Here is a 26,054-nt window from a genome sequence, read left to right as displayed (position 1 = left end):
TTCTCTTTTAAAGTCTTTATTAACCAATTTTGCAGAAGTGTTAAACAGATGTAATGTGATATATTAAACAATGAAGTATATAAATAACTTAAGCTTATTACAAACCAGCACAATCTCAAATGCAATTGCACACAGCAGTTTAAAAAGCAAATAGGTTATGGAAAGAATTGGACTCCTAAGCCGGCGCAAGGTACACTTTTTACATTTAGAAAAAGAAGACAATTCCTCATGTGAATTCAGATAAGCAAGCAAATATGAATACAGTACTTGTCGGTAGTAATTTCTGATAATATTTTCTGAATTTGTAATGTAATGCCTCCTTTCCCTTCCATTTTTTGGGTTCCTCTGTTATCATGGAGCTCATCACCTGGTATTTACTGAAACGCTCAGGTAGAAATCAACATTAAAGTGTTACATATTCAGCTAGGATCACAGTATAATCAACCAGGAACATTTTTATGTGCTGCTGTGGAGCTGCTATACATTGACATGTTCTGTCTAAACATTTCCAGGCTGTTTGATCAATTTCTGACAGATGTCTAAAATGAAATGTTACCCCACTGTGTTGTAGGATAATATTCTAGCCTTTCTTCACAGGTGTGCTGAACAACAGTAACATGCAAGAGCAGTAGATTCGCTTTTGAGCCAATTGGGAAGTAATCTCTGAGGTACAAGAGTTAGCTTGGCTCGCTATTATAAACAGCCCTTAATGATAACTAAAGATACCTTTCACTGGCTGCTTTAGCTAACACCCATGGGCAAAGCATTGCCAGATGCATGGCATGAGAGAGCTCCGTTCAAATATTTGTGCGATGAAAAGGAACTTCCTGATGACTTTTGGATTGAAGGCTTGTCATTAGATTATAGCAGAGAAGACTGATTTGTGGCCCTCCAAATATTCTTGGACTCCTATCAGTTCCAGCCAGCTTGGCCAAGGAATGATGGGAGTTGTAGTTCAAAAATATATGGAGGGCAGCAGGCTGGTCTAGACGTTGAGACTTAAAAGACAATTTGTGTGTGTGTGTGTGAGTGAGTGAGTGAGTGAGTGAGTGAATATCCCATTTCGCATCTGTTCTAGATGACATCTTCTGATAATCCATTAGGGTTCCATAATCCAAGGCATTTTCTGATGAACAATGAAATCAGCTGCTGAGGTCGTTGCTGGTAATCCAGAAGAACTTCGTGAGGTGCTGTGATTTGGTCTCCTTCAAGCCGATTAAGCAGAGTCACACAGACGACTGCAGCTAGAAGCCAAGTGAACCGGAGAAGAGAAAACAAGAGGTTCAGGCTTGTTTTTTTATATCAGATACATAGACCAAACACAATCTTCTCAGAGATGGTGACTGGAATCTAATTTTATTTGTTTGCAGCCCGTTTATTTACAACCAACCTGTCCTTGCTACTAGCCTCCCTACATCTCCCAGAAGGAAAAGGAAAAGCTTTAACTTGAGAAAGGAGGAGCGGGTAACAGTTGGCAACAAAGGTCTCTTTAACAGACAAGTTGCTCCATGTGGCCATGGGCATCGCCGGGGGGGGGGGGGCAGAGAGGGGCAACTGCCCCTCAATAAAAATACATAGCTGACTGAGGTTCTGCCACTCTTTAACAAAAGGCCTCCCCCCCCAATCCTTTCTGTGCCCATGTACTGCAAATGCTGTTCAGAGCATCATTTCTCAGCTGACTATATTTCCTTGCAGAAACCATGAGATCCTCTCGTGTGAAAGGGGCTTTCCGGTGCCCGTTAACCCCTTCCCAAGCATAAGGCATTTTTTTTACTTCTAGGAAAATGAATGGAGGACCAACAGGAAAGAGGGTTTAACCATTTGGGCTTTTCAAACATTGCCAAATGATTTTTTTTAAAAAAAATCTTCAAGGCAAACTTAGTTATTGATGGAGCATTCATCTCTCTCTCTGAGATTGGACCTTCCAGTTCTTAAGCACACTGAAATAAATCAGTGAGGGTAGGTAAAAGTTGCTCCCATAAGGTGCTGTTTTTCTTGGTGAGGGGAGTTACTGTGGAAAATCAGTGGAGGGGGAGGGGGTGCATCTTTTTTAAAAAGACAGATTTGCATATGCTAATTTACGTCATCAATGGAAATTTAGAGCTAATTAAAAAAAATTACTGTTCTGCATTCCATGTTTGCTAACTGATGACGGGTAGCACCAAGGTCCCTGCTCTCCCTTCTTATTGCTGTTCATCTTTAAATTAAATCCTTCAAATAGAAGATGGTCCTCTGCAAAGTTGCACACATTGCCACCCTAGCTATTGACTGTAATGCAAAAACTGCACCCTTATATGGCATTCCTTACCATGCCACTACTCTTAAAGAAACTGGCAGTCTTCATAGCTGCAGTTCAGTTATAATTGGTAGAGGTCATCAATGTGACCTGTAAACGATTATAAACCTATTTTCTTTGGTTGCCCTAATACAGACACATAAGAAAACCCCATAATAAAAATCCAACAAGGGTTATGCCTCCAAGAGAGGTATGGAAGGGAATGCATAGCACAAAGAAATTCTTCCTGAAATGCTCTTGTTAGTAGTTCAAATGTAAGCTCTGACCAGTGGATCTTTATATCTTCAGCTTTTAAAAATAGCTTGAATAAAAACAGTGAATGCAACCCCCAGAATGTCAGCAGGAACTCAGTGACCTTTGCAGCCACTATAAAATGAAACAACACACACACACACTCTGACATGAAAGTCTTAGAAAATTTTCACAAGCTGGCTTGAAATGTTTTGGTTTTTCTTAACATCATTAATCCACTCCCCCTTGGGTACAATGCATCCCAATCAATCTCATATAATCGATTTATAAAATCTGAATAGCCAGGACCAGACTTTCCCTTTGGGGAAATGATGGTTTTGAATAAATTCTCAGTATTTGGGTTGTATTAGTCCTTGAGTCTATGGATCAGATTCCAGAAAAGGGAAGAGGATTTATGAGTTCAGTTGCTGTGATGCAGCTGCTTATTTGAACTGAGGTCTCAACAGCTGCCTGAGGGTGCTAAGAGCTTGAGGGAAGCAATTCTAGCCTAATTTTCTCCCTGACAATAAAATAAGAACAAAATTTTGTGATTTAGTGTACAGATAATTTTTGAGGGGGGAAGAGAAGGAGCATTCAGTCATATGAACCTCCATTTTCAGCAAGAAATGGTATCATTCAGATGTCGTATGGCAAAGAAATTTACCTTAGTACACATTCCAAGTCAAATCTATCAAATTTGTGTTTTCTGAAATAATATGCACACAGAAACACAGCCATCCTGTTATTCCAAGTTCTGTGATGCAATTCTCTATAAAATGTTTACAAATGGTTTGTATATTATTGGGGAGGATGAATGATAAGGAAGATATTAGTGAAAATAACATTAAACAATGCTTTCTATGTAGGAAAAATGTGTATGTCAGCCAAAACTGCATACACAAAAATGTGTTTATTATGCTGGTGAATTTTCTTGAGGATTTTTTTTAAAAAATTGGAAATTGGTGCAAAATGTGGAGAACTGAATTTAAGATTAGAAAATGAGAAACGGAGAGAACTCAAAATGACCGATGCTTCCATCCCTCAATCAGACACAAGTATACTGTGTCAGTGAAGACAGGGCCTTAATTATTCACTTTAGCTAAAGATGGTGGACAGTCAGAGTGCAGTGAAAAGCGCTTTGTGCTTCTCAGAGAAGAGGGTTGCAAGGAGGAAGCATCAGCAAAGGAGGAAAACAAATTTAAAGCCAGATCTACACTCTGTCTTACCTTTAAGGCCACAAAGCCTACACATAGCAGCAAATACAGTAGACTCCATTTCGATGTTTCTAACTCCAGCATTGTAAGCTCTTTTTAAGTACTCCAGCTTTTTTTCACGGGAGAAGGAACACAACGCTCCATCTAATCGTCCCTGACCTTAGAAGGAAAGAAAAGGAAATGTAAGTATTTTATACTTCCATGTGTTGGCAGAGTTGACTTGCAGTCTCAAAGAATGCTTTCTTCAGAAAACCCAATTTGCCAACCTGCTTAAACGAAAACCTCAGGAATTTTTTATTTTAATAGCGTGCACGTTCAAATATTAATACCTTATCTGCCATGTATTTTTTATCATTCCAACAAAACAGCGCAAAAGAGGCATATAAAAATGCAGAGTCTGAAAACATTGTATTACTATGGCGAAGATTCAATAAATTAAGGATAATGCGCTCTGTTATCCCATGCAGAGGAAAGCAGCACAAAACAGTAATGAAACAACAGTAGCACTGGTACACTAGAAGACAATAGCGTATCCAACGCTGTTGTTCCACTCATGCAACAGACTTCCGCTTGTGAACTGGAGCTTCCCTCTCCTCTCCCCTGGACACCCTCAAAACCTACACCAGAGGGATGGGGACCCTCCAGAGCAAATTTTAGGGGCATGCAGGGAGAGAGGGGGAAGTCCCGCTGTCTGAATGGAGCTTGTTTGCGCAGTGTTGGATGCAACCCATAGTGGCAAATTTGGACTTTCTGCTGCAAGAATCTCAGACATGAGGAAGGAGAATGCTGGGGTGCCCACAAAACACAATCTCTATTTGTTTTACCACTGTTCTGCTTTAAGGCCGTGAACTATTTATTGGCTGACATTTCACGGGTGGGGGAGGCAGAAATTGGGTGGTTGTATAGCCACCCACCTGATCTGAGAGGTATGTGCCACTTAGCTAGTATGTACGGCTAGCAGGTGGTTTAATTTGGTAATGTTTGCCAGCATGACTTTTAACATTCCTAACTGGAGCAGCATGTATTTTCACACTTATTGAGCCAGGAGGTGGTGCACTGCGTGCCCTTGCATTATATGCCCCCAATCTCCTGCTCCTTTTTAATCCTATAGTGAGGAAAATACAACACCAAGCTATGGTGTAGGGAAGGTGGGAACATCTGCATTGAAATGCAAAGTTTTAAGCTCAAATAGCATAAAATGTTTACATATGTATGGAAAGAAGTATTTAATGCTCTGGGAAGTAGCTTCTTTAATTAGTGCCACCAAATCTTAGTTCTTCATAAAAATGAAGTATAGTGCAAGGGATCTCATTCTGCTTCGTTCCTATATGTGAGGAATTTGGAATCTGTGGCCCTCCAGATGTTTTTGGACCTCAGCTCCTGTCAGATCCCGCCAGCATGGCCAGTAGGGTCAAGTTTAATGGAAGTATTGTAATAGCACGACAATTGCCTCTTTTGTACTCTACACATTTTCTTGGGAGTATGCCCCCATGGAACTCAGTAGGTCTTAGTTCTGTGTAGCTATCCATAAGATTGCATTGCCAATTATTGTTTTAAGTAGAAGCTGGAATCTAAGGGCCTGGCTACATATTGCAATAGTGGCTTTCGTAGCAGCCATGTTGTGGGAGATTCTGCCCCCCCCCCCAATTGCTAATTTCTATGTGGGGCAGGTGATTTTTCACATAAGCCTCCCTCCTGGTGCCACCAACAACAATGCCCCCCCCCCGCCATTTAATGTTTAAAACAGACTCTGACTGGGTGATCCCACCAACAGCACACTATCTAATTAGGCTTCTTGTTAATGAGAAGCATAATAAACTGTGCTTATTTTAATTGTAAGTAATATTTTTGAATATGCCAAGCACATACCTTCATCTTGTACTAAACCTGGGCAAACCATTTCATTGTGTTTTCATTTCTGCATTAATCCTCTGAAATGGCTTTGATAAAATGTGGCCTTGAGCAAAACCACAGATGGCTGTGCTTGCAAACAGATCCAACAGTTTATAAATAGGCCTCAGATTATTAATTCTCCATTTATTCTGTTTCATCCACTTTGCAAACAGCATTTAATTGCCTCCAAAGAAAAGGTTCTAAGGTAGCACAGAGGCGCTAATGGTTATTTACATAAATGCCACACTTCTTGACATTTTTCTTCTGTAATTTTGGAAGCTATAATCCTGTCACAGGAAGTAACTAGAGTGTAATCCAGCTGCTAACATGATGTTATGATTATTGACAAGGGACTATTTTACTTTAACTGTTTAATACGATATGGTCGTTTCTTACAGAATGACAATGAATTTGTACAAGTTGTTGAGGATGAGGGATGGATGGGCAATTGTTATCAAGGGAACCTTAGATTTTTCTCAGGAAGAAATGGGAAGTTGGATTCACTGTCATGGTGTGTGTGTGGTGAGAGAGAGATTTAAAAAAAGAAAGATTAAGAAAAAGAATATACGTTATGAGAAAACCACAATGTAAAACAGCAAAAAAAAACCAAAAAAAACAGCAGCAGCAGCCAAAAACTTTACCATATAAAAAACAAGAGGGTCCCCCCCCCCCGGTGTCTACAGGAGGATGGGGAGTGTCATGGTCAGGTGAGCTTCCTTTGGGAGGCCACAGCTGAAAAGACCTCTGCCCTATGGATATCAGCATCACCCCTGATGGTGGGGAGACACATGCTGAAAGACCTCAGCTGATTTTCTTTAAGGGGGTTGGCTTGCTGTTTTCTTCAAACTATGAACAACGAACCAAGAACAGACCTTGGTTATTGCTTGTTGGGTTGCTTGGGGCAAAGCAAACAAGGCCAGGTTTGGATGACTCAACAAGCCAGACTGGCTTATTTTGTCCATGGTGGGCAGCAAGTGGACCATGGTTTAATATGAAATGAGAACCAGGCTATTGTTTGGAAAGTATGCTATATTACTGAAAACTTAAAAACTTGATTCTAATATGCTTGGCACTTTAGACCCACTGTGGTGTAGTGGTCAGAGTGTCAGTCTAGGAATTGGGAAACCAGAATTCAATTTTCCACTCATCCATGAAGCCTGCTGGGTGATCTTGGGCCAGTCCCTGCTTCTCAGCCTAACCTATCTCACAGGGTTGTTAATGAAGATTAAGTGAGGATGGAGAAAGCCATGTTCGTCACCTTAAACTCCTTTTAACAACTATTTAATACTTTCCCTTTAGATCTCTTTTCACTTGCAGATGAGACCCCACATTATGTAGCAACCAAAAAATATACAGTCTGTGGGCACTTGTTCAAACAGCTACCTCCAGATATGGTGAAAAATTCAGTATTCATTTATTTATCTGATAAATGTTCGTGGTTGAATTTGATTTCACCCCATTATGACACATCTAAAGTAATAAGTAACCATAGAAGAATTAAAGATAACTGTTGCCTCATTTTCCTTCAAAACAATTCTTTCAAGAAATATTCTGTAAAAACAGGAGAAGCAGAATGCTCCTCTCAAATGTTCTCAAAGGTAATGAAATTATATTTCATTAATCCTTAAAAATTAAGGAAAAATTACTACAGTTTATTCTAGTGGGTAAGGAAAGTAGGTAAAGAAAGTTAAAGGTAAAGGTAAAGGTACCCCTGCCCGTACGGGCCAGTCTTGACAGACTCTGGGGTTGTGCGCCCATCTCACTCAAGAGGCCAGGGGCCAGCGCTGTCCGGAGACACTTCCGGGTCACGTGGCCAGCGTGACATCGCTGCTCTGGCCAGAGCCAGAGCCGCACACGGAAACGCCGTTTACCTTCCCGCTAGAAAGCGGTCCCTATTTATCTACTTGCACCCGGAGGTGCTTTCGAACTGCTAGGTTGGCAGGCGCTGGGACCGAGCAGCGGGAGCGCACCCCGCCGCAGGGATTCAAACCGCCGACCTTTCGATCGGCAAGTCCTAGGCGCTGAGGCTTTAACCCACAGCGCCATGCATGGAATTGCTCTGTAAATCCAAGTGTGTTCAGTGAAGCTTATTTTCAGGTAAGTGTACATAGGATTGCAGTCAGTGGAAGCAATCCCATGCCTAACTGTTGAATTCAATGGAAATTGCTTCTGTCCCAAATGTCTTTAGGACTGCACTGTTGTTTATTTCTGTTTGTTTTACAACATTTAAGGCTCTTATCTTATCCTAGAAGTAAGTCCCATTGGGTGCAATGAGATTTCCTTCTGAGTACGCATGTATAGAGTTGCTCTTTAAGATATCTAAAAGACACAAGGATAAAAGTAACCATAAGCCCGTAGACAGCACTAGACAAAACCTGGCAAAGCCGTGTCATGACCTGTATAATGTTTTCATATCCTAACCTCCAACTTTTAAGTTTGGGATTAAAAGAATGAGTCATTAAGTATATAAAGCAGTTCCCACTCACCCTCATAAAAATCATCAGTGCACATTGTATGGCCAATGAGGGATGGGAAATCCTTAATCTGTCTGCTGCATTCAAGTAGTTCCTCAGCAAGGTCTCGATCAAGTTCCGTGCTTCGCGTTACCACATTGTCCAATATCACCTGCTCAAACTGCGGCTTAAAAAATGAATCAACAGCCGTGTCTGTTATTACAACAGAGCCAGGCTCAATCCCTGAAAACAGAAATGGGGATAAAGTTAAAAGTCTGCATTAAATAAGTCCACAATTATACATTATAGAAAGCTTGATCTCGGTGATCATGAACATAACAAAACATTTGGCTAGTCAGCTAAGTTTATGCAAGAAATAGACTGGCAGGAGGTTACATGCCATGTGGGAGGGAAGTGATGGAATTTTCATAGAGGTGGAATTGGATACATCCACACCTTACACTTAAAACACACCTATACTACTTGTTAAGGGACGCGGGTGGCGCTGTGGGTTAAACCACAGAGTGTAGGACTTGCTGATCCCAAGGTCGGCGGTTCGAATCCCTGCAACGGGGTGAGCTCCCGTTGCTTGGTCCCTGCTCCTGCCAACCTAGCAGTTTGAAATCACAAAGTGCAAGTAGATAAATAGGTACTGCTCCGGTGGGAAGGTAAACGGCATTTCTGTGCGCTGCTCTGGTTCACCAGAAGTGGCTTCGTCGTGCTGGCCACATGACCCGGAAGCCGTACGCCGGCTCCCTCGGTCAATAAAGCGAGATGAGCACCGCAGCCCCAGAGTCAGTCGCGACTGGACCTAATGGTCAGGGGTCCCTTTACTTTTTATACTACTTGTTTTCCCTTGCTTCTGCTCAAAGAATTCTGAGAACTGTAGTTGCTGCCTCGCATCCTTAACAAACTACAGTTCCAAGGATTCTTTGCTGGGTGTTTGTGTGTACACTTTAAATGTATGGCATACACACAGCCATTTACTCAAAATGTTACTCATGTGTACCACCCCAGTTATCAAGTGTATATAGGGCATTCTGGGCCACGACAGTGATTGTCATCTATCAGGTCTTTAAAAGTGACATATAATTCTGGATCTCATTCAGATAACTTTCAGTGGGTGAAAGGACTGTCAGTTACTTTGTACCTGGACTGAATTGTCCGGTCAGCTATGTTCACAGTACAAACTCATTTCAAGAGGGAGTGTATCATTCGATGTTTGCAATGAGACTTTCTTTCCTCATTAAGATTCTTACAGTATTTGCCTCTTAATTCTATGGAAAATCCTTATTCTAAAAAAGCAGGAGTCTAAATTTTGGGGAATGGTTTTTTTTGGGTCATTGGAATAAAGCATTTTCACAATATGGATAACATGGTGTGTGTGTGTTTTTATCAGTCACTCATATGCGTTAGTATTTGGGTCAGTTAGGGGGAAATCAAATCCAAATGACTTTAAAAAGAACATCAAGTCCTGTGTTTTCAAGCTGATGCCACATTAGAAAAATACATATTTGTGATCTTTTATATATCTTAGCAGGTTGATATTTGTTGACTTGATTTTTTTTTTAAAGTACAAAAATCTCATAAAGACATGACCTTTTCTTGAGATGTATTTCATTTCCATCTCCTGTGCCTGGTAGCAGCAAAATTCTTTGCTCACCTAATCCCCCTGAAGTACCGATGCGTATAATGGTAACATCACGGCATTTTGCATGGTGTAGCAATTTGATTAGCTCATGAAGCATGATAGAAATGGATGGAACACCCATCCCATGCTGTTAAGAAAAAAAAAAGAAGCAATATAACTTTATACATTCTAAGCCAAACTGATTTGAAAAAAAAATCAAAATAATAACCTTAAGCATAAAAGTACTGGTGCACAACAGAAGCCTATGCCAGTGGATATGTGGGGAGTGATCCAGCCAAGGGAAAGGGCATTTAACTTTGCTATCCCCCATTGACAGCAATGGCTAGCATCCAGTTGGCCATTCTAATAATATAAATAATAATAATAATAATAATAATAATAATAATAATAATAATAATATATTTATACCCCGCCCATCTGGCTGAGTTTTCCCAGCCACTCTGGGCGGCTTCCAATCAGCATTAAAACAATACAGCATTAAATATTAAAAACTTCCCTAAACAGGGCTGCCTTCAGATGTCTTTTGAAGAGAAGATAGCTGTTTATTTCCTTCACATCTGAAGTGAGGGCGTTCCACAGGGTGGGCGCCACTACCGAGAAGGCCCTCTGTCTGGTTCCCTGTAACCTCACTTCTCGCAATGAGGGAACCACCAGAAGGCCCTCGGCACTGGATCTCAGTGTCCTGAGTGTCCTAGCGCTGGTGATCTTGTGGGAGTCATCTACTAACAAACAAAGGGAAGCAATTTTTGCCAGTTCCCTTTCCTTCTGTAGTTCCCAGCACCCCCAAATCATTTCAGGGGGTGGTGGTGAGATTTTGGGGGAGCACTGGGGTCTGTAGGGAAGAGGAGGAATGGACACAAACTGCTTTCCCCGCCCCCACTTCCACAGTAGATTCTTCCTGCTGCATCAAAATTGGATATAACCCAAAATGACTTGTGAGTGCAAAACACTGCAATAACTAAATATAGCTTTCCAATACATTCCATTAACTAGACACTGAAACAGGAATAATACCCACACAGGGTTATCTTATTTCTAAAGGAAATGCGGCGGGGGGGGGGGGCTGGAGGCAAAAACTAACCAAAGTAAAGCACATTGAAGTCTCATTTTCAGAGCTAAACACAATTCTCACATTACTGAAACATTACTGAAATGTGTTTATGTTTGTTTGGATGGGCCTTAAATGTTTCATGCTTGCTTACAAGCGGATTCTGCACTGCACTCGAATGTCACTTTGCATTGGCTCTGAAATGTGCTGATTCCGACAGTTTTTGGTTTTATAAACTAAATCACATAGTGCTTTTTCAAACCATCAAACAGCAACACTGCACAACTTAGAATTTGTATCGTATGGATGTATCCCATCAGTCTTAATTCAAATTAACATGGTGCAAATCTGAAGTTTGCTTGCAAATCCATCAAAAGCTCTGGCTCTTTTTGTCCCATTGTCATAGGAAGATAGGAAGCTGCCTTGTACTGAGTCAGTCTGCTGGTCTGTCTAGCTTAGTATTATCTACACTGAGAGGAAATTGTTGTTGTTGTTGTTTAGTCGTTTAGTCGTGTCCAACTCTTTGTGACCCCATGGACCAGAGCACGCCAGGCACTCCTGTCTTCCACTGCCTCCTGCAGTTTGGTCAGACTCATGTTTGTAGCTTCAAGAACACTGTCCAACCATCTCGTCCTTTGTCGTCCCCTTCTCCTTGTGCCCTCCATCTTTCCCAACATCAGGGTCTTTTCCAGGGAGTCTTCTTTTCTCATGAGGTGGCCAAAGTATTGGAGCCTCAGCTTCACGATCTGTCCTTCCAGTGAGCCTGACAGGAAATGGCTCCCCACAATTTGGAACCTACGCTTTTTCAGCCTGATGCTGAGATGCCAGTGACTGAACTTGGGACTCTGTGCATGCAAAACAGTTGCCTTACCACTGAGTTGCTCTGCTGCAAATTAATCGTTTTGTAAGGGTTCTGCATAATTGTATCTTTCAGTGGGACAGATCTCCTCATGTAAACATAGTAACCTTGCTTAGATTACTACCAATAATTAAGAGAGAGTGTGTGTGCATAGATTAAAATGTTCAGCACATTTCCCATGGATTATTTAATAGTTTTTGCAACATAGGTCAGTATTATTTCCCCAGTATTGCAGATGAGGAGCTGAGGTGGAAAGCAAAGTGGATTGTGGAAAGTCACAACATGAGCCCAAGGCAAGATTTAAACCAGGATCTGCCTGCCTGCCTGCCTGCCAGCTCACAGTCTTAATGGTGCAATCCTGCACTCACAAAAAACCAAGGTGCCAAAGAAGCTTTCTGGGAGCCTTGCTTTTACCATTCCCTTGCCCACCTGCACACACTTTTGTGCTGCTTCTGTTCTTGGGACACTGTGATTTGTCGGGCCACTCAGTTGCAACCGAAGCTCTCCTGAGTCCTTTTCCTTCCCCTCAGCTTTTCCTGAGGAGCTTTTCCTTCCCCTCAGCTCTGGTTCAAAGGCTGTTCCTTAGGAAAAAGCTGAAGTGTGCTATGTGCAGAGTAGATGATGGAGAGTGTTGCAGTGCAAGAGTGGGAAATATGGACCCCACCAATCCCAGCCAGCATGGCAAGAGGTCAGGAATGATGGGTTTTCCTCATCAGTATCTGCAGGCAGGGGGAGGCTCCCCACCTCTGTTACAATAGGTGCCAGTAGGAGCTATGGCACATCTAAATGAGTGCAGGGGGCAAGTGTGTATACATTGCCTGCATAAGCATTACTGTTTTCTCCTCTCCAGTGCACTCCCACCGCTGTTAGCCTAACGTATCCTGCAGTTTCTTGAGAAACACGCCTCAAACCAGGTTGCATCTGATTTGAAAATGCAAGCCGCGGTAAAGCTGAGGTGTGCACAGTTCTGACAACCATTGCACATGCAAAGATGGCAGCACATGCACAGGCAGCTTCACTGGGGGTTACCGGCACAGAGAAACAAACCAGGTAATGTACCATGTACATTTGCATTTGCGGTGTGTACAGTGGTGTGTACAGCAAGTGCAAATGCAACCTGAAACACAGCATGGGGTGGGTGGGCAACCTTGCTGCATTTTCAGCCACTCGTGTACATAGCCTAAGTCAGTAAACTGTATTTCCCAGAGCTATAAAATCTGGTTGACCTGTACATAACTTAAGTGACATTCTCAAGTTGGTTTCACTGCAAGCTTCTGACATCCCAAGTCACTTGTGGATTGCAACCCGGGGCACGTATATGCTTGGCACAGCGTTTTCCTCCAAATACCACCACCTGCGTTCCACAGGAAGTGACCCTAAGACTTCACCTTAAAGACTGCTGACCTTAACAAAAATGTCTGCTTCCTCTGTTAATAAGGTAGCACAAGGGCCTTTCAAAGTCAATATGCGGTGGCATCCCAAGACATACAACATGATTCAGACAGAAGGGTAGGATAAATCATAGTCATTGAAACTGATCCAGCTTCTGTTCAATGCCACAACAAAAACACCCCCTTTGACTTGCATGGGAAGTGAATTTTGTGCTCCCAGCCTATTAATCTTAAGTCTCACTTGTCTAGCAAAGATGTAGGTAGGGAATTTCCTAGGCAGGCCTGTACATCTGTTACATTCCATGTATCCAAAGAACAGGGAAATAATTTATAGAAACAGCAAGAACAAGCCACAGCAATTTTTCACTCAGCATATTAAAGTTTAAAACATGTAGCGTTTTCGAATGCCAGAAAGATCGGATTGGAAATAACTGCTCGAGAAGTGTCTGAAGGGAATGAAAGAGATATTGCTGCTAAATTAGTTATAAAATGGAACGTACCCTCTCAGAAATGAGAAATTTGCTAGAATTTCAAGAAACGGGTAATTTGGGTGACTCAGTTTAACAATATTGGGCCTTGGATTCTGACCTATTTTACGGGGACATGATGATTGAAATTTTAAGCGCATTTACTAGAGAGTACACCTCACTGAACACAATGGTGAATAAGGGCAGATATGATAGTGGGTTGTGGGGTGGGGAAAGGGGTTAGAGAGAATCCCCCCCCCCCAAATAACATTAGCACCCAGGGTGATACAGTGAATTGAGGTGGAAAGTACAGGTCAGACAACAGGAGGTACAGTATTTCTTCACACAGTACATAGTAAAGTTATAGGATTTGCTTTTACAGGATGTGCTGAATGCCACTACCTCAGACAGCTTTTAAAGGGATTAGACAACTACTTCTGCATATTTTTATCTGGAAGGACAAATGGTTACCTTACATTTTGGGAGGTTTCATAGGGACTAGGGTTTACATGCCTACACTGCAAATGTAGTATGATGGCAGTGACAAATCCAGCATATAGTAAATAAGCATGACAGTCATACTGAGAGTAGACCCATTGAAGTTAAAAGACTTGACTAACACAAGTTCGTTGATTTCAGTGGGTCTACTCTGAGTAAGACTTAGTTGAATATAAACCTTAGGGTTGGTGCCCCTCCACAATCTGTTCTGGCTTTCTCCCCAATCCTCCTGTGCAGATTTGTTTTTGTTTTGTGGTCTTTGAGCTCCTACTAAACTAGTGGAGAATTTCCTTGCAGACGTTTTGGTGAAATGGGTGCCTCAGTTCTTCTATTCATGAATGCTGGGTGAAACAGCATTTCGTATTTAATACTACGCTAACATTACTGAAGAAAGCAATAGGCTTGGGCCCATACCCTTTCCAAGTCTCATTCTTATAGCTCATCAAGTTCCATTCAACATTAAGTGAACCAAAATTTCTTAGAAGAGGTCTTAGAAGAAGAAGTTCACCTCTCCCCTTCCTAGGTTACCCGCACCACACACACACACACAGTTTGGCTGCCCACAACTAGCACGGAAAACTTTGAGAGGCCATTTTTGCTCATTCCTGGTTTTCTGCCTGCATCTCAGGGCTTATCCATTTACTGGCTTTGAAGAAGCATGCATGAATCTCTAGTGCAGGGGTAGCCGACATGGTACCATGCAAATGTTGTTGTACTATTTCCTATCCACCTCAGCCGGCATGGCAAATAGTCAGGAATGATGGGGTCCAAAACATCTGAAGGGCACCTTGTTGGCTTCCCCTGCTCTAGAGCACATCCAACCTTGCCATCACATATGCGCCTGCGACTTCACCCCATTCCTCCTTCATACTGCAAACAGTGACCATTCAAGGACCAGCATGGGCTGTGCAATCCACATACCAGGAGCTGATCTGCAAGCTTGTGAAGCAGAGACTCTGCATTTTCAAGGTAACCACTTTGTTCAGCTTCCCATATTTCTGGTTTAACACTCAAGGGTTGTACAGAGATTGCAGGATGTGGCCTCAGGCGTTCTTGGCAGAGCCGGTAGAAATAGTGGAAAGCATAAAGACGGAAAGAGCCTCTTGCTCGTCAAAGAACTGCCTGCCAGTCAAGGCTAAGTCACTGGCTGGGCAAGTGTAATAAGGGTGATTCCTGAAAAGCTGTTCCTCTTGCCGTAGCAGTTGTAGTTTGGCTTCTTGCGAAGTCCCTTGATTATAAAGCCTTTCATTGCAGTGCCTCTCGCAACTGCTAGATCCACATTAAATATTAAATAAGAGATGTGAACAATGTGCTAAAGTCATCAGTTACTGCTGTGCCGCTAATGGAAGTGTTTTGGGTGCCCTGTAACATACTTACACTGATGGAGAGCACTGGCCCGACTTTGTACATGCAGTATCGGTCCGTCCCGGCACAAATATCTTTTATGTCTTTGCCATCTCCTTCGAGTCCAAGTTCTTTATGCATGAACTGAGCAAAAGCTTTCATTCTGTTGGGGCTCCCACCCACGCAGACAAACTGGAAATAAATCATCAGATTATCAGCCATAGCAACAACAGAGACTTGGCATGCGCTGGCGATAAGATACGATTTTATAGCCAAAGTGGGGTACGCCTGGAAAAGAAGGGTAAATACGTAGACTGCCTGGCCCATTTATGCAAGACTGCATGCAAAGAAGTGGGTTTTATCTTGGTTATCACAGGAAATCTTGCGGATTTAAAATATGCCGGCATATTTTATTTTAGGAGAACAAGTTGTTCAGTTTCCTCTGTCCTTATTTATTTGTCATGAAATGAGGTGGATGATGTTATGAGATGCATGGTTCTTTGGTGCCAGTGTTTTGGTTAAAGCTGAAACTAAGGCATGCTGTGGCCAAAGTGAAATACAACACTGAAAGCAGTATCAGCTCCTCCTCTTTCTCTTCTTTGTCTAGGAGCAGCCGGTACATCAAAATGTGTGACCTGACATTATCACCCTTCACATTTCCCTGCCTCTGCAAGTGGTAGCCAATGAAATGGGAGCATGGGAATGACGGCGTTGTGTCATGTTTCTGGTTCTATCAGATGGTGACCAGAAAGAGAGAGGAGAGGCAGGTGTAAGATTTTTTTTAAAACTTTCATATACCTGGGTCTGCCATAAATGTCTAGTGTCCATGAATTTTTCCCTGTATTTTAAAGGGATAAAGGGGGGGGGAATGGGACACACAAGAATTATCACCAAAACCCATGTCTTGGTATTTCCTATCTGGTGTTTAATATACCATATACATTTTGTAATTGAGGCTTGTCCCAGCCAAATACCTCATACGAAGCGACCGTAACTTTCAGCTAAAAGTAAATCCGGCTGACTGTCCTTTTAATCTGGGCACTGAATATAAACTGTTAGTACTTGTTTCTTCTGAAAACAAAGTAGAACCAGATGCTGAAATAGCATGTGGTCTAATTGCTTATTCAACAGCATCAACTAAAACGACAAGAATTGGACAGAATTATAGAAATAACACCAGGAACTACAAATGTGAGCAAAAATACGGAACCACATTTAAAATAAAATAGAAATAAAATCCGCTTCTGAATCTGAAAAAGGCAGTGAATGTAACAGCCATCTTTTCCACAGGGCTCAGAAATTAAATGCCTGATTCACAAATGACTTAATTCATAAATGCACACTAATCATACACAGTATTAAGAATCCCAAGTGCTTAGTGCAACTCACTGTAGGTACCCCAGAGAATCATGTCCAATAAAGAAAAGGCTCACCTCCTTAGTTACAAGGTTCCCGAGTTACTTCAGCTTTGTATTTTGCTCTAAATGTTAGAAAGAGTTTTGCAGTTTGATGCCAGTGTTTTGGTTAAAGCTGAAACTAACTAAGGCATGCTGTGGCCAAAGTGAAATACAACATTTCAGCATGTCTTAACTCTCCCTGTGAAATCAGCGGGATTTAAAGTGCTTAACATTGGCTTCACAGTTCCAAAGATAAATGGAATGAATTTTTTTGTATTTTTTGCCCACTCCCGACTACTGGGGCAGTCAGTTCTGAGGGGCAAACTTCCAATTAGAATTTGGCTAATGAGCAGCCTTGCAGAGTTCACCTTTAATTTTCATAGCAACCAATATGCAAAGAGAACCATAGCTTAGACGAAGAGCACTTGCTGCCCATGAGGAAGGTTCTGCATTCAATCCCCAGCATCTCTATTAAAAAATAAAATTAAGCAGCATGTGTTATAAAATATCCTGTACCAGAGGCCCAGGAGAGCTGCTGGCAGTCAGAGTAGAGAATACTGGGCTAGATGGACAGATATTGGATTTGGCAGAAGGCAGCCTTCTTTGTTCTAACTCTTCCCTTTATTTGTGAATTCATCACTTCTGAATTTAAACCCCAAGTCCTGCTTGCAGGAACTCTGCATGTGAGCAAATGCACTTCTTGATAAAGGTTGCTCTTTTCCAGCACAGCTCTTAAGAGCTTTTGCAGCTGAGATGCTACAGCAACACCCTTTCCCTTCCTCGTAATAAATTGCACGAACTTTGAAATGATAAAATGACGAGCCAAATTCCTCAATGAATTGTTTCTGAACTGGAGTCTGTGTAACTACCCCAGGGAAGAATTTAGCTCATCATACCAGAAACAGGTTTAGTTTCCCCAGTCTACTTATTTTACTGAGAAGGAAAGGGTAATTGCCCATAACCGTAGCTGCAGCGGACTTTCTGAGTTGCTTTGCAGAATGGCACTGACTCTGTTCCTGTGGGACCTTTAAGTCATCTCTGTAGCTAGAACTAGGAAGCCACTATGATAAAAGGAAACTGCAAAAGACGTGGAAGAGAAGTAGCAGCAGGAATGAAAGATGTTTAGAAATGCTGCAGCTGTGTTATTATTATTTTTTACCTTCGTGTCGCCAAACATGGCTGGCAGATTGTGCGTTTTGGTCCCTAAGTCTAAGTGATAAAGGATATCTTCATCCATTAAATCCAAGTGAGGGTTCATAACATAAACAAGTCCATTCCTAGGGAGGAAAAAAGAGAGAGAGAGAGGAAAAAAACACTCCAATGAAAGAAGCACAAAAGAGGAAACTGTGAAATAAGATACAACCACCTTAAATTTCATGCAAGTTGTTAGATTGCCTCGTTATATATTAATAATGCTGAGGCCCGAAGAGAAAGAAAGAGGACTTGGGTCTAAGCCAGGCTCTTTCCAGATGATTGATTTTTTGTACAGAAAATGTGCATTTGTTCTCCGTTTGGTATGCTGACTGCAGACCTCTTCCCTAAAGGTTCTAATTCTCAGTGTTTTCCAACACTATACTTCGTACTTCAGAAAATATGATTTCACCCTACACGTACACTCCCAGATAAATTGTGTTGCTACCGTGATTGCCCTCTGGAATGAAGTTGTGTGGCTGCCATAGAACCCTTTGTGACTAAGGATGGGTGGATCTGTTATTTTTTATTTCTCTTGGTTTCTCATTTTTCCAAGTTTAATTTCAGTTCTGGGTTTCTCCGCAACCCTTTGGAGCAGATTTGGGGAGGCATAGCGGCGGTCGGGGAGTGGGGGGAGAATTATAGGGAGAGGAAAATAAGGGGAACTATTCTGTTGGATAGTATCCAATAGTTTCAACTGTTTTCTGAAAATAGAGCCCCTATTATAAAGAAGTTCCTATTATATGAAAGTATCTGGCCAGAACTACATAATATGGAGGATTTATGGAGGCTGCTAAAAACACTTGTCCCTATCTTCCTTTTCCCTTGTAGCACCTAGTACTGTATAACACATGTAATGATGTTGCACTACTGAGAGTTCATTCACTAAAAGCTGCAACCAGTGAGAAAGAGCAAGTTCCATTGTGTAAGCAGAAGCCCTTGTGCTAACAGGACAACTTTGCTGCATGTGACTCCATGGCTGGACTTCCTGCTTCATTGGCAGAGAGGGAGATCTGGGGTGTCTGGGTCACCCGCCTAGCCTTCTTAACGCCTTGCCTTTGATTTCCTTAATTCCATAAAATTGAAGTTCTCTGTGACAGTGTCTTTCCTGCAGTATTCCAAAATTATCTCGTAAGAAACCAAGAAGAGCCCTGCTGGATCAGACCATGGCTCTGTATCCTATTTCTCACATCTGGCCAAACAAGCCCACAAGCTGAGCATGGAAGTCCTCCTCTGCTGTTGTCAGCCAGCAACTTGGATCCAATGGCATACTTTCTCTGCATATGGTTCTGTTGAGCTATATATAATATTTAGTGGCAACTGCAAATGAATAGCTTGGGGTTTTTTTTAAAAAAAAATGGCAGTCATGGATTAGCTATCACAGTGGAGGAGAGCTCTTCAAGTGAGCAGCACATCACTGGATTAATCTGTTCACTGAAATGAGGCTTTCACTTGACCTTTAAATATACGGACGCCCTTGTCAGATTAATTGCTCCTAATAACACCAGGACTTGCCTCAAATGGCTGGATGGAAAGTTATTTGCACCTTTGGGATCTTAATCATATTGCAGAGGGTGTTGGCATGAAAGGTCCTTGGGGTGCCCCCTTTTGGACCTCCTGCTGTTTCACTGGCAATCCTAAAGATATTATTGTCTTAAGGAAATATTTGGGTTTCTTATGTGATCAAGCCAGTTCCGATTCCCACTCTCAAAACATTTGCATACTGTGGCATTTGAGCTATTCATTACATGTGCATCTAATCCTGAGTATGCTTACTTGGGAGTAGGACAGCCTATTTAAGCCTGCCAGGCTTCCCCATTTGGTCCACAGGCTGTTTTGGGCAAACCATGTCTACCTGCCGACAACCACCTTACATCGTAAGGTAGTTAAAGGGATCGCTTATCTCCAATCTAAACACCACGGCATTAAGATAAGTGCTAACATAAGAGGTAAGCTCTCTGCCTGTTCTTTCTGAAGAGACAGAGGTTTGTCTCTGATCTCAGAACTGTGGTGCTTAGCACTGAGCTGGGGAGGTAAAATCCCTCTGCCTTTTTAGAAAGCCTCTAAAGATCAGGCAGAGGCATATTTCCAACCACCCACACCTCAGTGCTGGAGTGGAGAAAAGTGGAAATGCCAATTATGTGTGTGAGCCTGCCTGCCTGCTTCCTTGCCTGGTGTGTGTGTGTGTATATATGTGTGGGACAGGGAGAGAGTGATATGTGTCTGGTACAAGGGGTGGGGTGCATTTTATTTTTTTGAGGGTGGGTGTTTTGCCTCAACCATTTTTGCCCTACCCGCCATTGTAATGTGGCCTCTTGAAAGGCTGGGGAATTTTCAATCCAGCCCCAGGGAAATACCGTATTTTTTGCTCTATAAGACTCACTTTTTCCCTCCTAAAAAGTAAGGGGAAATGTGTGTGCGTCTTATGGAGCGAGTGCAGGCTGCGCAGCTATCCCAGAAGCCAGAACAGCAAGAGGGATTGCTGCTTTCACTGTGCAGCAATCCCTCTTGCTGTTCTGGCTTCTGAGATTCAGAATATTTTTTTTCTTGTTTTCCTCCTCCAAAAACTAGGTGCGGCTTGTGGTCTGGTGCGTCTTATAGAGTGAAAAATACGGTAAGCTGTCTGGGAAAGCAGAACTGGAATGGAAGGTGCAGATGTTTTGGAAAAGGAGAAATGGGGTGAATATTTGGCTGAGAAGGTGGAAGGAGAAAGGTGTCATTGCTTGGTGTTTGAGAGAGGGTGCACATGTGAGCATAGGCTAGGAAACGGGAAGAAGGGAGAAACAGAAAGGAGAGAGGTGATGGATCCAGAGAGAATAAAAACAGAAGGGATGGAGTTTTACTGTCATAATAATGAGAATGGCAAGAAAAGGAGGATAGAACCTTGGTGACAGGTCAAATAAGATTTATTTGTTTATTCATTTATTTATCCATATGTGTATACCACTCTCAGTGTGCATGGTGCCATACAGAGTACAAGCAGCAGGTCCTTGCTTTGAGGAGCTTACACAAAAAGGAAAATATTCTGTTGGAACTGACAGAAGGAAGCTGATCGCATAAAACAAACCAAGTGGTATCAGACAACAGGAAACAAATAGGCTGAAAACACACCAGTGAATGGCAAAGTAGGAGGTAAAAGATTGTTAGCTGGGATTCCATTGTTTCCATAGTCCGTTTGTTCAAGAGGCATTTGTACTGTTGACCCTAAATCCACCCACAAACACCAGCCTTTCCCTCCCAGCCCTTCTGGCCCTTGTGATTCATTCTGGTTTGGCTGCCATGCCAGCACCTGTCACTATTTTGCTGCCAGAACTTTCTGCTGCCTCTCTTGGGTCCTTCTGCAGCTGCCTTCCCCCCACAAGCTTCTTGTTTCCAAATAATTCAGCAGGCGGACTTTGCATATCTACTGTTGCACCACTTGTTTCCAAAAATGGCAAGTGGGGTCCAAAGCAAGCAAGTGCAAAATCTGAGGGAAGGAGGCCATGACAGAGGTTTATAGAACTAGATATGGTGTGGTGGAAATAGAAATAAGCTTTCCCGCTCCCTTCATCTCTCATAATACTAGAGTCCTGGGGGTCCTACAAGGAAGCTGAATGATAGGTGATTCAGCAGAAGCAGAATCAAGCACTTCCTTTTTAATACAGAGTGTAGTTAAGCTCTGGAACTTGCTACTGCAAGGTGAAGTGATATCCACCAATTTAGATAGCTTTAAAAGGGGGCCAGACAAATTTACATAGGCTATCAGTGGTTACAAATCATGCTGACTATATGCCAACTTCATTGACAGAGTCCCTATATCTCTGAATACCAGCCTGGAGGAGTGGAGTCACAATTCTAGCTTTCTAGCAGCAGTGTTGCTGCCACTTGCCAGCGGGGGGCAGAGATGAGGTAGCAGGGAAGTTGGAGCTGTGCACGGAGGCACGGACACACTTTCCCAGAAAGCAGCAGCTGGTATGGAGCTAGTGTTGTGGCTGTAGCCCACTGGTTGAGTCACTTCTTGCTACCGCCCTCCCCATGACTTGTTGGTGGGTTTCCCAGAGGTTGGTCACATTGGGAGAGGGGATGCTGAGTTCGAAAGTTCAGATCCTGCAGAGTTTCTCTTACATTCTAATCCAGGCATAGGCAAACTCCAGCCCTCCAGATGTTTGGGACTACAATTCCCATCATCCCTAGCTAACAGGACCATTTGGGTCAGGGATGATGGGAATTGTAGTCCCAAACATCTGGAGGGCCAGAGTTTGCCTATGCCTGTTCTAATCTGGCCAAATTTTGTAATGCTTGTAGTACGTACTGGAGCTCATTGAACACTGCTTATTTCACATGTTTTTGGCTCTCCTCACCCAGCTCCATTTTTGCAAATTTATTTCCACAGGGTCCTTTTAAGCATTTTAAGGTTGTGTTTATCTTTCATTTGCTGTTGTAGTGCCAAGAATCAATCTTGAAATAGTAAACCTGACATTGCAGAGTATAATGATGGGAGGGACTTATGCACAATCCTATATATTTCTACTTGGACATAAGTCTCATTAAGATCAGTGAAACCTACTCCCAGGTAAGTGTGTATATGAGATTGCAATCTTAGTTAGCTCACAGCTTTAGGATAATCAAAAGTATAAATTACTCTAAAGTGAATAACACAAGCCAAGGTGCATAAATGTGTTGGACTGAGACCCAAATACTTAAGGTTATCTCCACTGCATTACTCTAAATTCTAAAAGATGCATATATTATATTAGGGCTGCCAATTAGTTTAAGATTTGTAGTTTAATTAATCAGCTTCCTTTCAACCAAGCAACTGATTTGTCACTATCCAGCAAGGTTTTAACCACTTTCACATCCTATTGATTTCAGAGAGTTAAAACATGTGTTTAAACCTCTTCCACTTAAATTTATGTTCTTTACTTTGGCCAGATCATGAACAAATTTAATATTACAACATTTTAATACAGGAAGTAGATTTGAGGTTGTATTTGAAGAATTGGTAGGTAAAGAACATTATTCTCCCTGGCAAAAGAGCACAAGGAGGGTTTTTTTGTTGTTGTCCACGTGCTTTATTGAAGACATTTATAGATTACTTAATCAATGGCATTTCTAAGCAGTGTGCATTAAAATAAACCATACCACAAATGAAACAATAAAAATTAATCATAAAACCAAACGCTATCTTAAAATGCCTGATGGAACAAAAAAGTGTTAAGGCTGGTCCATGGTAGAACAAAATGTGGATTTGCACTGGTCTGACCCCGCATTAAAACCAGGGCATCTCCACGACATTCTCCCCATTCCAGTATTGTCCCAGATCTTTCCCTCTTTAAATGTGGGGGTTTTCAATCCTTGGCCTGGATTGAGAAACCTTGCATTTAAGGGGGAAAGGTCCAGGACAACATTGGGATGGCATACCCTCCAACATTTCTCCAATGAAAATAGGGACGTCCCATTCCATAATGATAATTTTACTATTTATACCCCACACATCTTACTGGGTTGCCTCAGCTATTCTGAGCAGGTTCCAACAGATATAAAATAATAATTAAACATTAAACATCACAAACAACAACTTCCCTATACAGGATTCCCTTCAGATGGCTTGTGGGTCAGATAACTCCACACTGTCCAACATTTCTCCAATGGAAATAGGGACATCCTAAGGAAAAGTGGGACATTCCGGGATCAAATCAGAAACTGGGACGGCTTCTCAAAATCAGGGATGCCCCTGGAAAATAGGGACACTTGGAAGGTCTGGGATGGGGAGGTTGTCATGATCCAGTGTGGACAAGCCCCTTAATCATGTGCCTAAAGCTCAACAAGAAGAGTACCTGTCTAGTCTCAGGCTTGGGCCCATGGCACCCAATGCACAGATATGTTACGTGCACACTGAAGCAACAACACATGCACTTTAAACAATTTGTCCCTTTCTCAGTGCCCCCCTGGTTTCTAGAAGAGGATTTTACAGAGGAGCTGGAATATGCATACGATTCTTGAGGGTTATCTTGAGATTCCCTCATGGAAGAAATTTGGGGTAAAAATAATTGCCAAAAAAGTAAGTACCCAATCAAAACTAATTTAGGTGTCTCAGTTTGAAGAGCTACTTAAGGAAATGCAACTTCAAAAACCCGAAAGCAAATGTGGATTAGGTAGGTACATTACTGGATCACATCCGTTGTTTGAAACAAGGAATGTTTGTTGGTTGAGTAATATTTTCAGTACGGCAGGCTTTGCACAGGGTAGGATCCATTTAAAGTTTAATTTAAACCCCATAGTTTCAATCTTTCAATTTGTGATAGCAAATCAATCAATAGATCATTCTACCCATTCATGAATTGCTAATTATTGCTTCAGGCCTTCCTCCTAAAATCATTGCTTCCTGCTGAACTTAGCAAAGGCAAGCACATTCACATGTTTTGTTTATTAGACTGAACCTAGTTTGGACCTCCTCTTTTATAATTATTGTAATATTTTTTTGCCCCGTCACCTTGATTAAAGCCTGTGTTTCAATCTACATTTAAATTAAAATGATATTCAAAAGACACAAGAGCTTTTGATTGCATCCTTTCTCCAATCATAATTGCAAATGGAAAGGGCTGACTACATAGGAATGCAAGTCCATGTTTAGTTATCAAAACAAAATCTAATGCATCAGAACAATTATTTTTTAAAAAAATGACTGGTATTCAACTAAATGGTTACACAAGCGCACCAGCCTTTAGCTGTACAATGTAACTTTCCCATCCTTTTATACCATTCCCTCCATAGACCTACTAAATTTGTTCCATTGCCCCCCTTCCCATTCTCTGTAGCAGATTTAGGGGGCACCTGGGGAGGGGGGGGGGAATTACATTGCACAGCTAAAAGTCATTGCACAATATAACTGTTCACTTAAAGAATGCCCCATGAGTCTGAATAATCTGTATGGAGTAGCTCGTAAGAGCTGTGGAAGGACTGGATCTACACAATACAGCAAAACACAACACTTTGCCTGTTTACAGTCATGATACACTGGTATCTCACACAGACAGACAAACCTGGGGAAATTATTTAGGAACTGGGTGTGTAAATTCCTTACCCATTGTAACTGTTCATTTCAGTCTTGCTGGCTCCAGCTAAAAGAAATGTCATAGTTTCCAATTTTCCCAGGACAACTCCGAAGCAGACACAAAGGAAAGACTATCCTGTGAAAACACAAGATAGCACACAAAGTATTTGCAGCAGCTATCTGAGATATATGAATGATATATTGTTATCTGTTACTTCCAAATGATTTACAGGAATGGTCCCGGTCACTGTTTGTTCTCTGATGCACCAGGTGTAAAATAGCTTGTCTCTTCCAGCTGCAAGTTATGCCTGGATTGCCCATAGCCTCAGATTGGCTGCTTTTGAAGGTGTGGCACTTTCCCTGGACTTTCCCTGGACTTGCGTTACCAGGCTTAGCAAGACAAACAGGCCAGGACTGGTTAACCTTCTGCTACTGATGTCCAATTCTCCTTGGCCAGAGCCCCACATCTACAGTTTGGCAGCCATCCCTGCAGAAGGCACCCTGAATGGTTCGGCCTGTTTTTTCTTAAAACGTGAGCATGTTCCACGTGAGAAAAATATATAACGTAGATGTGACAAACAAGGTTTAAAAGGTACATTAGGTGGGCTTAACTGAGCAAGCATCAGTGGCTAAACATCCGAGCTTTATACAAACATTGAGTTAGATTTTAACTCACGTTGGTTTCCATTTCTTGTGCGTAAACAAAACCAAGGCCTCCACATGAACTTTCAGTCACTGCTGATTTGAGGATTGCACACAAAAAAAGAGCCAAAGATCAAGAGAAGGTTGAAGAATACTATATTGCTTCTGAGATTTTATGTTGAATCAGAACAACACTTCCCAATGATTTTCAATAACACCTATAATTTCAGATTTGCCTTTGGACAGTCATACAATTATATGGGTGTAATTCACTTTCCCATATCAGAGTAAAATATTTTCTTACTCAGATGTAAAATAAGTCACGCTTCCCCACACTTTCTAATGCATTTTCGCATCATTTTCCTTTTTGCCAGAAGTCAGCTTTTATTTTGGAAGTGTTTTGTGTGTGTGTGTGCAAGAGAGCCATATTGCTTTAATCCACTTTA

General features: G+C 41.9%; 1 protein-coding gene across 2 annotated transcripts; it reads right to left on the bottom strand.

The window, feature by feature from the left end:
• On the bottom strand, positions 1-26,054 carry UPP2 (uridine phosphorylase 2). 2 transcript variants are annotated; one of them, XM_083714093.1, is made up of 8 exons: positions 25,197-26,054; positions 24,997-25,102; positions 17,902-18,019; positions 15,379-15,537; positions 9,751-9,865; positions 8,121-8,330; positions 3,754-3,900; positions 1-1,244 (listed from the first exon to the last, which is right to left on the bottom strand). In XM_083714093.1, exons 2-8 carry the CDS (start codon positions 25,047-25,049, stop codon positions 1,075-1,077), a joined length of 972 nt encoding a protein of 323 aa, XP_083570219.1. In that variant the 5' UTR covers positions 25,050-25,102; positions 25,197-26,054; the 3' UTR covers positions 1-1,074. The 2 variants fall into 2 exon arrangements, with proteins under 2 accessions (XP_083570219.1, XP_083570218.1); XM_083714092.1 differs by having other exon boundaries at positions 24,997-26,054.

Source organism: Podarcis gaigeae, assembly GCF_964106915.1.
Source record: "Podarcis gaigeae genome assembly, chromosome: 1".
NCBI classification, from domain to species: Eukaryota; Metazoa; Chordata; class Lepidosauria; order Squamata; family Lacertidae; genus Podarcis; species Podarcis gaigeae.
The sequence above is the reverse complement of the archived record's forward strand: the minus strand, read 5'-3'. Positions and strand labels throughout refer to the sequence as shown.

What these genes read in the sequence shown, in the direction of transcription:
- UPP2 (XM_083714092.1), bottom strand. Translation starts at nt 25,049, where the DNA reads ATGACATTTCTTTTAGCTGGAGCCAGCAAGACTGAAATGAACAGTTAC. An exon ending in CGGTACTTCAGGGGGATTAG is followed by an intron (nt 8,331 to 9,750) that starts GTGAGCAAAGAA and finishes TTCTGTTTTCAG; the next exon opens with GGATTGAGCCTGGCTCTGTT. An exon ending in TAGGCTTTGTGGCCTTAAAG is followed by an intron (nt 1,245 to 3,753) that starts GTAAGACAGAGT and finishes CTTGGCTTCTAG; the next exon opens with CTGCAGTCGTCTGTGTGACT.